The sequence below is a fragment of the Equus caballus genome, chromosome 1 (assembly GCF_041296265.1).
Source record: "Equus caballus isolate H_3958 breed thoroughbred chromosome 1, TB-T2T, whole genome shotgun sequence".
NCBI classification, from domain to species: Eukaryota; Metazoa; Chordata; class Mammalia; order Perissodactyla; family Equidae; genus Equus; species Equus caballus.
Window position 1 is genome coordinate 197,396,794 of NC_091684.1, and position 12,528 is coordinate 197,409,321.

The 12,528-nt window shown below is 40.3% G+C and overlaps 1 protein-coding gene across 4 annotated transcripts in view; it reads right to left on the reverse strand.

Annotated features, from left to right (window-relative positions):
- The window catches only part of POLE2 (DNA polymerase epsilon 2, accessory subunit), a 38,780-nt gene that overhangs the window by 8,130 nt on the left and 18,122 nt on the right, over positions 1-12,528 (reverse strand). For all 4 annotated transcript variants that reach the window (XM_070242380.1, XM_023624686.2, XM_070242361.1 and 1 more), the window contains 8 exons: positions 9,946-10,020; positions 7,244-7,327; positions 6,586-6,642; positions 6,119-6,167; positions 5,221-5,293; positions 963-1,135; positions 341-430; positions 114-168 (listed from right to left, as the gene is read on the reverse strand). In XM_070242380.1, coding sequence (XP_070098481.1) covers positions 114-168; positions 341-430; positions 963-1,135; positions 5,221-5,293; positions 6,119-6,167; positions 6,586-6,642; positions 7,244-7,327; positions 9,946-10,020 — 656 coding nt within the window. The remainder of the gene's footprint in view (positions 1-113; positions 169-340; positions 431-962; positions 1,136-5,220; positions 5,294-6,118; positions 6,168-6,585; positions 6,643-7,243; positions 7,328-9,945; positions 10,021-12,528) is intronic.

The window sequence follows — 12,528 nt, forward strand, 5'->3', positions numbered from 1 at the left end:
TTTTTCTTCCATTCATTTCTTAGTAATCATTGATATCAAACTTAGGATTTATTTTTTGGGTTTTTTTTAAACAAAATTGTTTAAATAAAAAATATAGCAGTAGAAATCATTACCTTTGGTGAATATTTGGATATTCACATATTATATCTGCCAAAGTTTTCAGGGAATCTAAAATTTTAAAAGGATATTAAATTTAATTTGCACATAATGCACATAAAAATCAAACTGTATTTGATTAGACACAATCTAACATCTTTTGAATGAAACTAAAATGTTACAGATTATTTATCAATTTAGTTTAAATTGATGTAGGAACACTTATTCAATAGACTCTCAATACCTTTCAAAGCTTGAACTTGATTTTTTCCATATGGTGCAGATGAGAAATTACCACACAGAATAAAGCAGGTTGGAGGAGCTGGTGAATAACCTAGATATAAGGGAATCAATGAACATCATTTTTCTAGTCTAGAAATCGGGTCAAAACCCTTTCATCACGAGTTTTTACTAATAAAAACATTATTTTAATAACAACTTATTTTAGTAACAACTTCTTATTTAAATACAGTAGTAGTGACAGTGCCCAATACTGAGGACTCATTCTGTGCCAGGCCCTCCTCCCGACATCCCCACAAGCTCAGAGAGAGATGAGGTGAGCTCCCAAGGCCTCAGGCTGCAGCTCACACCCATTCTGTCAGGCTCCAGAGCTCAGGCTCTCATCTACTCTCAAGCTCCACTCGGGACTGATTCTTATTTATTGTGAATACACACACACACAGCGTGTTATTTTTCAAATGGAAAAATTTAAGTCTTTAAGATAAACTCATTTAAAATATTTTTTAAAAATAGACTACTCAAAAAGATACATTTGTAAAGAATTTAGTTTTTTTTTTTTTAAGAATTTAGTTTTAAGACAGGACCCCTCAAAAGAGTTCAAGAATAACAGGAAAAGTGACACCTACCAGAAAACATGGTGTGCAGTTTTTCCAACACTTCTACTTGGTCCAACCAGACATCAGACAGAAACACAAACATGGCATCTTTATTCTCATCTTCCAGCTGCTTCAGTTTTGCAGAAGTCTTCACAGATGTGTTAGAAGGCCCTCCAAAAAAATTAATATTTCCATAGTATGCCCTAGGGAAATTACAACATAATTATTATCTTCTAGCCTATATTCTATTGGAGATATTTTTCTAATAATTTCACAAATTTAGCTTCTTCCTGTCTAATGAGGTTATTCTCCCATCATTGTAAATAGTCCCATAAAAGTGTACTACTTGTAGCACTTAAAGAGCAGATGAGTTTATTTAAACGTTTGAAAATGAGAAAGAAAGCAATACAGAAGCAGTAATAAAGTACTTAAGTAATGGGCTAACTTTGTGCCTTTTAAAACTGACTAAAGCAAATATTAAAATAAGTCATAATTCCCTATGTGTTAAAAGTAGGAGAAATGGGTACTTAATTCCAACAGTATCTAATAAAAGTGCTCAAAAAAAGTGCTAACCGTTTGACCAAACATTCCACTTCTGGAAATTCGTTCTGAGGAATTAAAGACTAACCTACATCCCAGAATTGTGAAAATTTGGAGGGAACCTTAAAGCTTGTCAGGAAAGGGTCAGTAGGAAACGGGGGTCATCCACAGACACAGCCTCCCCTGCTCTTGCCCCCGTTCCCTGGCCGTCATCCTGTAGTTCCCAGCGTGATGGTGACCAGCCCCGAGAAGCCTCCCGAGGACCCAAGAAGAGGCTGGATTCCCCACCATGCACTCCTGTCCGACCCGCAGTTCTCCTCTGTGGGAGAATCCAGAAGGATCAAATTTGTAATCAGCTCATTATCTGAGTGACTGTTTACTGTCTATTGCCCCCACCCAACAACTAGCACAGAGCCTGGCAATACGGTATGTGCTCAAAGTTATTTGCTGAATGTCACAAATCATGTAATAAAACAGCATTTCATGGTAATGGAAAATGCGGACAGCATACTATTAAATGAAGCAGGTTACAGCAATGTATGTGTCCATTTTTAGTGTCCAAAAAAAGAACAGATATAGACCTGTGTATCCAGGCATAAAAAGAAACTGTGTGTGCACGTCTATCGTGCTATGGCTGATGCTTGTTATCTGCTGTGGTCATGCTTTATAAAGTTGCTGCAAACACTGCATTAGCGGGTACTGAACCCTCGCTCCTCAGGAAATACAAACATATCTACACATATCTCAGATAGATTATAATCTTAAACCCTAAAATAACTCAGCTTGGTAGATTCTGTTTTCTTTATTTTACAAAAGAGAAAACAGGCCCAGGTTCAGAAGGGTCAGAAGGGTTAAGTGACTCGCCCGAGACCACCCCACCTCTGTGCACACCCCAGAGACCGCACTGCGCGCCCCTGCCCACTCCATCCCCCAGCTGCCTCTGCAGGAGGCCTAACCATGGCAGAGGCTCCCCAGGCCACTGCCGCTCGCTCTGCACGGGTCTGAGAATGACCGCTATAGCACCGTGGATGCTGATTCTGGGGTTATAAATAAGTTTTCACAAGAATGTGTGGATAACAAGGATCTACTATAAATATAATGTGTATACATAATCTAAAATATATATGTTAAGTTTTTCTCTATGTTTGGTGAATTATAGGTAATTCTCTTTTCCTTCTTGTTGCCTTCAGATATTTTCTAATTTTTTTTGCAATCATATGCTGCTTGCATAAAATGAAACCAATTTTTTTTTTGCTGAGGAAAATCTGCCCTGAGCTAACATCCATTACCAATCTTCCTCTTTTTGTATGTGAGCCACTGCCACAGCATGGCCACTGATAGATGAGTGGTGTAGGTCCACGCCCAGGAACTGAACCCAGGCTGCCAAAGTGGAGCTAGCCAAATTTAACCACTAGGCCACCTGGGCCAGTGGAAAAAACATTTTTTTAATGACTCAACTACTTTTCCAATGCAGCATAATGGCTGGAGTCAGAAATCTTGAGATCAAAACACATTTCTGCTACTAACAAGTTTGTGACTCTGGACAAGTTACTCAACCCCTCTTAACCCAACCGTCCCCAAATGGGGCGCGGCTAGACTCACATCTAACACAAGGGTTATGAGAAGGAATGAAAGAGGGAATGTACAGAAAGCCCTTAGGGACTGTGAGCACCCAACCGTAGTACTTGTCACCAGTGCCACCAACTAGATTTGGCATTTTCAAAGGTGTGATCTCACAGTTATAACTTTACACTTGTCACAGGAATGCAGTAAGCTGTTAGAAATGTGTGATGATTTCAATTAAGTATACATCCACACATAAGCCAGAGCATTACAGAAATACCTATTCAGCTGAATCTTGAGAAAGTAAAGCCCAGAAAAGCCTTATTAACATCTTCTATCCTTGGTTCATGGAATACAAAGTGCAAAGACAGGAGGGAGACGAAGGGCTGACAGTACCTATTTTCCTAAGGTTTCAATTTGAAAAGAAATATTGCAGTAATTTTAGAAACTCAAATAACACCTTAGGCTCAGAAAACACAAATCACATGCCCTGCACCAGTGAAAGACTTACCAAGATGGCAGTGAAGTCCTAGCAAATCTGTATCCTAAAAAAATTATGATAAACTAAGCCACGGTGGGAAGGCATTAGGTCAGTGTAAATCCTTCCGGGACGGGACCATGCCATAGACCTATCTGTACTTATCTGTATCCCTAAAACAGGACTTTACACATACAAAGTACTCCATAAAATACTGGTTGTCAAATCTCACGACTACTACCAGTCTACAACCCTCTGAATTTTATTTTGAAGGTATTTTAAGAGAAAAGTAATTTATAACCATAACAGCAATAAAATGATTATTTTATTTTAATGTACTTTATGACACGTCATATCAGTCCTTTGGTGTAAAAAACATACACAAAACAGTTGAATTTAGAGAAAATGGCATGATTGAAATAGAAAATTACTTGAGATACTACAATGATGACCTCTTGGCTAAACTGAAACGCATGGTAATGCTCACAACCAGCCACTCAATTATACCTCTCATTGCAAAGCAGAAATTTTGAAGCTTGTATGAAACTAAAACACCAAGACAATAGCAATTCCGCTCTAACTATGTCCCAAAGAAAACCTACCATGTTATAAAAAGCCACAAACTCGCACTCAAAGCACTCATGAGTGAGCTGGCTTGATGAGGGTGTGTCCTCCTTGGCATGACCAGCTCTTTCCCTGGGCTACTTCAGCAGGAAGAGGAGCTGCCTGCCAGGGACACCCGGCCAGCAGGCGTGGCCTGTGACCCTGAATGTACTCAGGTACACGAGGACTAAAACCTTAATCCTTATACTCCTTGAAATCTTCACCATTGTCAGACTCTCAAGATGAGAAGGCAACTTCACTCCCCCAGAGCTGGCAGACTCGAGTGCTCCCCAGCTTCAGGAAGGAAACACCAACTCCCAGCAGCAGCTGAGGCTGACTGGCAGGAGCTGGGGGCACACCCATGGCTGCCCAGGGCGGGCCATCGCTGCAGTGGAGTCCTAGCCAGGTGAGCATTCAGGCACCACGTTGCCAGATATGATTGTTCAAGAGAACTCAGAAATCTAGACTTTTATGAGAAATCTCCTAATTTTTAAACACTGGAAACTAATTCAAAATGTTTTTTAACACCTCAAAGGGGGAAAAAGAAAAGAAAGGTCTGTAGACTACATTCAACTCACAAGCCACCAGCTACAAGTTTACACCATCATTCAGCCTCTGCTCAAATACCTCGAGTGACAGGGAACTCACTCCTCTCAGAGAAGGCCCTTTTGGAATAGCTCTAATATCATGATGCTTTTGCTTATATCAAAGAGCTATATAATCTGCCTCTTATAACTTTCACTCATTAGTAGAATACAAAAATAAGAACTTTACATAACATGGGAATTATACTCTTCTAAGTGTTTTCCTATCTCTTATCTCAGTTGAATTTCTCATGAACCCCACAGATAAGTAAGACAGGTAGATTGGAAATTTTTCCCAATTAACGCTGAAGTATAGAGATGCTATTGTACTAATCTGGGGTCAATCCACTGGTTTTCAGGTACATATAAAGCCCAGTCTTCTAACTCTCATTTTCCATTGCTCTTTGCATTCTGACACAAAGCCTGAGGCCTTGTAGTAACTGACATATAATATACTCTCACATTCATTACTGCCAGTGTCACAAGATTCCTACAGAGTTTAAGGCAAACATCCTTATACCTGGTAATACTAGACGGTTCAGTGGGCGGGAATCCAAAGGCACTGACGTGAAATACTTGGTCTTCAAACCAACCTGAAGAAGATAAGAAACAGATCACTTTCTCTTGTCCAGTTCTCCCTATTTGACAAGACAAAACTACGGAACACAAAGCAATGATGCTAGGCTGCCTTCAGATCCAGAGACAGTCTCAGTTCTATAAAGAAATCTATGAAACAGACTCAGAAGTAAGACTTTTCAGAAAAAATTTTAAAAAAAAAATTTTTTTTAAAAGGGGCCATCCCTGTGGCCAAGTGGTTAAGTTCGTGTGCTCTGCTTCGGCGGCCCAGGGTTTCGCCAGTTCGAATCTTGGGCACGGACATGGCCCGCTCATCAAGCTACGCTGAGGCGGCATCCCACATGCCACAACTGGAAGGACACACAACTAAAAATACACAACTATGTACCGGGGGGCTTTGGGGAGAAAAAGGAAAAAAAAAAAATTTTTTTTTAAAAAAGAAGTAAGACTTTTCCCTGTTTTGCCTCACAGTGCATGTTAGAGACAGAGAGAGAAGGGACAGAAATGTTTCATTCTATGACCCTAAGTAAAATCTGGGTTTTCTTCAATTTAATTGAAATATAATTCACAAATCATACAATTCACCCTTTGAAAGTATGCAATTTAGCAGTTTCTAGTATATTCAGAAGTGATACAACCATCACCACTAATTTCAGAATATTTTCATGATCCCAAAAAGAAACCTCGTGCCCGTTAGCAGTCTGAGAGTTATTTAATGTTGTCAAAAGCATGCTCTCGTAATCAATGTTCCCCCAAATTATATCACGTTAACACATGTGAACCAATGTAGAAACAGTTATCCTGTACAAGGAAGAGGACAGGAAAAAGGAGCACTGACTTACCTTCCGCCAAGACGAAGCATGACTCTGTGTACAACCCACTGTGGAACTGGTACACGGCAGCTGAGGAAAAGCATTCTAGTTCTATGCTTGAGGTGGCGATAAAGTCAAGAGACATTTTGGGCCCAAGAGGACTTCTAAATAATAAATTCAAAGACTTCACATTTGAAACTGTGAAGAGATCATAGCTTAAAAAATTTTTGGTTTCAATGTCCCCATGCCTGGTAATACTGACAGCACAGATCATCCTCTGCATGTTATAAACTTCCTCAGTGGTTTGTCTGGATTCTCTAAATAAGGTAGAATTAAAGTTTTTTTTGTCTCTGTTTAGGATTATGTCTCTAAATTCCTACCCCATGGCCATATGGAAGTTACACGGGGAACCCAAATAGGTCAATTTGAGAATGAAATTTAATCTATTTCCCCAACTCATGTAATATAAATTTTCAAAAAACGGAAGTGAAGGATATAGCTTTACTAAGATCCAGCTGTACTGTTCCTGTGGGATCTTCCAGAAAAAATTTCCCCTAAAAAAAATTAAAAGAAATATGTCCACATGTATGTTAAAATGAATACTATGACAAAATAACTAAAATAATGACAATTTTTGACAACCGAATCTAGTAGAGAGTACAGTGGATTTTAAAAAATCAGAAATTCCTAGTCCAGGCTTTTTCATTTACTAGCCTGGTGACTTAATTGAGACTCAGACTCCACACAGGTACCTGGAGAAGGACCACTGCCCAACCAGAGATGGCAGGAGGGACATTCGCTTGCTGCCATAAGAAGGGCCTCCCCAGGCGCCTCCACTTGACAGAGTTGACAGTGTCTCCAAGGCGCCAGGATGTGGTCTGCACTTTGCCTGTTCAGACACCCAGTACTCTCAGTTCAGCCAGCGGTCAGTGGTGACTAATTTCAGGCCATGCAGACTGGGGCCTGTATAAGACGCTCTTTCCTGATGTCTACTCAGGAAACCGAACACAGACGAAAGGGTTACTTGGTCACTGAGGCAGGAACCTTCAATGAAGGATACGTTCCCATACCCTCTGTAGAAACACGATATGTAACCGACATTTCATCAATCTGGGGCTGAAAACAAAAGTTTGATGCTTGTTCAGTTTAACTTACTTCTTTTAACTGGGTTATCATTCCAAGAACAATCACGTCTCCGATTTTGGTTGTACTGCCCAATAGGGTTTCTATTGTTTTAAGCTAAAATAAAACAAAATCAATTCTTAAAGACTGAAAATACATTCTTTTAAGAAACTAATTTTTTTATAAATAAGTGAATTTTGACTGCATATTTCAGTATTTACACCTACTGTACAGTAGAAAATCAAATAAAACTTAGAAAATAGAATTTTACCTACAAAACGCTAAAATATCAACTGCCGATGGCTTGGAAGAATCATGCCTAAAGAAATACCATATCAACTCAGGCCCTGACCAATGACTGAAGTCTCATACCATATTATTCTGAATAATGATACATACATTTATTTTTAAAATATAGAAAAGAATATAAATTCCATGTATTTTTATTTGGTCAGTACCTCTTGAAAATTAGTGGGCTTTTTTCAAAAGTTATATTCTAATTTATTTAATATCTTAATAGGCTGTCATTATTACTTACATTCTCAATCTGACCATTATATTTTTATCAAAAACTTAAAGATAGTAACAATTGGGACACCATTTAAAAAACCCTTTCAGATCCTTTTCTACACATAATCCTAAATATATGTTAATATACACATATATAATTTCTAGACACAAACTCATAGAGTTTTTGTTTTATTTGCAGAGGTGAAATCATATTATTTGTGTTATTCTGCAACTTAACTTTTTAAATTGAATAAATCTTAGACATCAGTCCATTTAGTTATGTATAGATACACTTCATTCTTTTTAATGGACAAAGATGTCTATAGTGTATGTATAACACTTATTTACCAAGCTCCTATTAGAGGATATTTAAGGTATCCCGAGTTTTCTGCTAATAAAAACAAGGCTTAATATTTCTGTGCATCTCTCTTGGCCCACTGAATGAGAATAAGTGTAGGACAAACCTCTACAAGTTCCAGAAACAGGACTGCTAGATGAAAAGGTCTATAATTTTTCATTTTTATAGAAATTACCAGGTGGAGCATCTTTTATCTCTACCATATTATGTTTTTTATTACAAATAATGCATGTTTACTATAGAAAAAATTGTTAAATATAGAGGAGGAAGAAATAAAGGCATACATAAGCCCATCACCCCATAATAATCACTGTTAACAGTTGATATCGGAGATCCTCTTGAAAAACATGAGCCTAAAGGAACACAGGAGTACAACGTACATTTAAAATAGTTTTAGAAAAATGAAATACTTAGAGATAAATCTGGAGAAAAAGATATGCAAGACCTGTCTCCTAACAACAAGGTTAGGTAAAGATTTCTTAGAAACAATACCAAAAATATGATCCATAAAAGGAAAAAGTTTGTAAGTTGGACTTCAACAAAATTAAGCACTTACGTTCTTCAAAAAGACTGTTAAGACAATAAAAAGACAACTTATAGACTGGGAAAAATGTTGCAATTCACATAAAATAAGTAAATAAATAAAGCAGCAGAGGAGTCCGAAGCTCTAACAAGACACCATTTCCGCAGTGTGTAAAGGCGGAAGACCACACAGGTACCACAAATGTAGCTTAAATGTAGATGTAACAGTTACATCAGGGATACAGAAGCAAACGGGTGGGAAAGACTGAAAGAATAATAAATTATTTAGCTAACCCTTAAAGTTACTTTGGCAAAGAGGAGAGGAGAAATAATGCTTCTGGGCTGTGGGCGCCTGAGTTGCCACAGAAACCTCATATACATACGAGAAAACACACAGTCTTTGGTAGGGAAATTTAAGCAAAGTCAATTTCCAAAACTTAATACAATTTTTTCTCTAGTAAAAGTTAAAAGCAGAAACTGTCAAACACTATAAATGTTTTCTCCTTATGGTGCTGCCATCGAACACGAATGTGAGCATTATCTAGTAGGATTGTTTCAGTAGCTATCAAGCTACTCATCATCATGAATTCTGGTCTAACACGGTAGAGAAGTTAATGGGCCTCTTCAGAACCTATTCGGAACCTCACAGAAATGGGGGGCCTAGACAGAAGTAGCTAAGGACTGTCCCCTGGCAGGGTTCTGGGTGCTGGAGAGGGGAGCAGAGCCACAGACGGGCTGATGGGGACTAGCTGTGTAGCTGGAACAGAAGTGACAGTGCCGTTTGGTAACCACTTTCCAAAGTTGAAGAGTACCAAAGTGGCAGGAGCACACAGGACAGAAGACATTCTCCCTCTCGCCGGCTCCTCGGGTCCCCACAACCCTGCGGCCTGTCTGCTCTCATCCATTCCATAAAGGTTATTTCCTTAATGCCTGAAGTGAAATTTTCACTCCAACAGACACAGCACATTTTAGCTGAGCAAGTGTGTTGTGGTCACTGGAGGGATGGGCTGGCCAAGGAGTCTGAGTGAGGGCAGGAAGGGCCAGAAAGCCAGTGCAGTATCCAGCAAATGGACCAGAAGGACCAGGATCTGTGTCGGTGGCCAGAGAACACCTAGGGGCGACCACAGTCTCAGCACCTGCCACAGAGAAGGAAGTAGCGGCTCCTATTAGACACTGTAGGGCACAGGGCGTAGACTTTACCAAGAGAGGGCATGCGAGGGTCAGTTAGCTAGTTAAACAGTTACCAGTGGTTCATTTTCATTTAAAATTCAATACATTAGAATTAAGCAATGAATATTAAACTTGTATACATATACCCCCTAAATAACTAGGATAATGTTCTAACCTGGAATTTGCTTCCGCTTTCATCAGGGTGAGAACCAATCACTGGAGGAGTAAATAATTCATGTCTATGGGTCCGCTATAAAAAAGAAAGATTCACATGAATTGCTGAAACAGAATTTTAAAATTAAGATTCATTAAAATAATACCCTGATGAAACTGTCCTTAAACTAATGTTACTATGACTTATTCTCAACAAATTTGAAAACCCACATAATTTAATGTACAAATACCTACAAAGGTAATTTTAAAAATAATCTTAGGACTAGCCCCAGTGGCCTAGTGGTTAAGTTTGACATGCTCCACCTCGGCGGCCTGGGTTCCATTCCCAGGCACAGACATATACCACTCGTCTCTCGGTAGCCATACTGTGACAGTGGCCCACATACAAAAAGAGGAAGATTGGCAACAGATGTTAGCTCACAGTGAATCTTCCTCAGCAAAATAAATAAATAAATAAATAATGAAATTATTAAAAATAATTTTTTTAAAAGGTCTCCTGTGTGCCTGGCAGCTGTGCCTCTGGGCTGAGGACATGAAAACAACAAGCAAGTTCATCCTGAGAGCACAGGGACTAGTGAGAGAAGTGTCAAGAGGACCCCCACAACAGAGGACCCCAGGCAGAGGGGCCACCCAACAACATCCCAAAGGATGAAGAAGACTCTGCTGGTAAGAAACAAAAGGAGGCTGAGACAAGTCAGAGCAAGGGATGCATCCCAAGTTAAGAGTAAAGGAGCGTTTAGGAAGCGATGCGAGCTCTGTGCAGTGGCATCATGAGGTGCAAGGGCAGAAGGTGAGACACGGCAGGAGATGAGTTGGGGCATCTATTTGGGGAGCATCCCCCCCTATTGTGGGCCCTGTAGCTGAGGCAGGGCCAGTGCTCCTCCCCCTTCTACACAGACCACCATGGCCTAGCGGATCAAAGCACTCCATCCCCTTGGCCAGTAAATGGTTCAGGGTTGAGCAAGGGCCTTCAGCTGGGCCAATAAGAGACTTCTGCCAGAACTACTAGAAAAGAGGAACTCTCTTTCCAAGAGCAGCCACGGCTGCTAGTGGCCCTCTCTGCCACCTCATAGGGAGGGCTTGTTTGAAAGTAAAATCAATTTTAAAAAAGTGCTGGGAGACGGAAAGAGGTAGCTGTCTCATGACACAGTGTGAGAACCTGGAGGCAGACATGCTTGAAACTGGTGGGCCTCTAGACTTCTCCACAAGTCAATAAATTCCTTTCTCTGTTTTAGTCACTTTGAGTTTCTGTGACCTCCAGTGAAAAAGCCCTAACAACACAGACTTTGTGTGCCAAGTCGAGAAGTTTATCTTCCAGATAATGGAGAACAAAGATTCTGAAGTAGGATAATAATAAAAATCAGATTCACTTTCAGGAAGACAACTGCAATAAAAATATGAATGGACTAAAAGTCAACCCTTTTATTTCACAGACAAGAAAAAATGAGGCTCAGAAGGGTTAAGTGACACACCCAAAATAATATGGTAGGCTTTAAAACATAATTTGTACAAAGAAAGAAAAAGGAAATGTGGTATTTACTGCACGTCTTCTCTGTGCGAGGCACTGTGCCAAGTGTGGCAGAGGAAATAAACAAGGAGCCTGCTGTCTGATAACAGGGACAAGCGCAAGGCAGGGCCAAGTCCAGTAAGCGACGTACATGTATACTGGAGATGTCAGTGGATTGAAAGCAGGAAGAGACTGCATCAAACTGGAGGTTGAATGCAAGAGGGCTTCAGAAAGGAGGAGGAATTTGAGAACGGCCTTCCGGAATTAGGAGGGTTTCAACAACAGAGAGGAGAGAGAAGAGCAGCCTGGAGAGTGGACAGTATAAGCAAAGTCACAGGACAAGTGCAGAAACAGAAACAATGATTCCGTATTTCAGCTTTGGCTCCAGCACAGAGTATGCTTAGAGTAAAAGTAGAGATTAGGCCAAAAATGTGTGACGGAAGATGTCAAATATTAAGTACAATCTGTATGTAACTCACTAGGCAGTAAAATTCCTTGAAAGACTTCTGTGGAAAATCATGACAAGCGCAGAGCTACGCTTTGGGAAGATGAACGTGGCCATGTCACGCAGGTGACAGAAGCAGAGAGAGAGAATCCTTAGTGCTCATTCTCTCCAACCTTTTCTCAGTACTTATTCCTGCTGACCGTCTTCTTGGAAGCTTCGTGAGCTCCTGCCATATGAGCCCCATCCCAGCCTGGCCCACACACTCCATGCACTTCCCTTTTCTGTTGCTTCTCTCTCCCGGGTCTCCTCCCTGCTGTTCCATCTACTACCCTGGGCAGATAAATCTCTCTACTCAGATCTCCCCCTTTAGCTCCAGATGCACATTTCAGCCGATAACCTACTAGCAACCTGAACTCAAATATCTAAAACAGAACCTGCCATCATCATCCCAGACATACCCTTTTTCCTATCTCTTAACACATTACCATTTTCCCACCCGCCTACTCTCTCAGGCTCACAACCTTCCTTAATCCTCTGAGTCTTCACTCTCTCCCTCCTCCTTCGCTTCCAGTCAGTCACCATGAACTTCGGCTCCCACTGCACTGGTTCTGTCCCCTCTGCCTCCCCCGGCC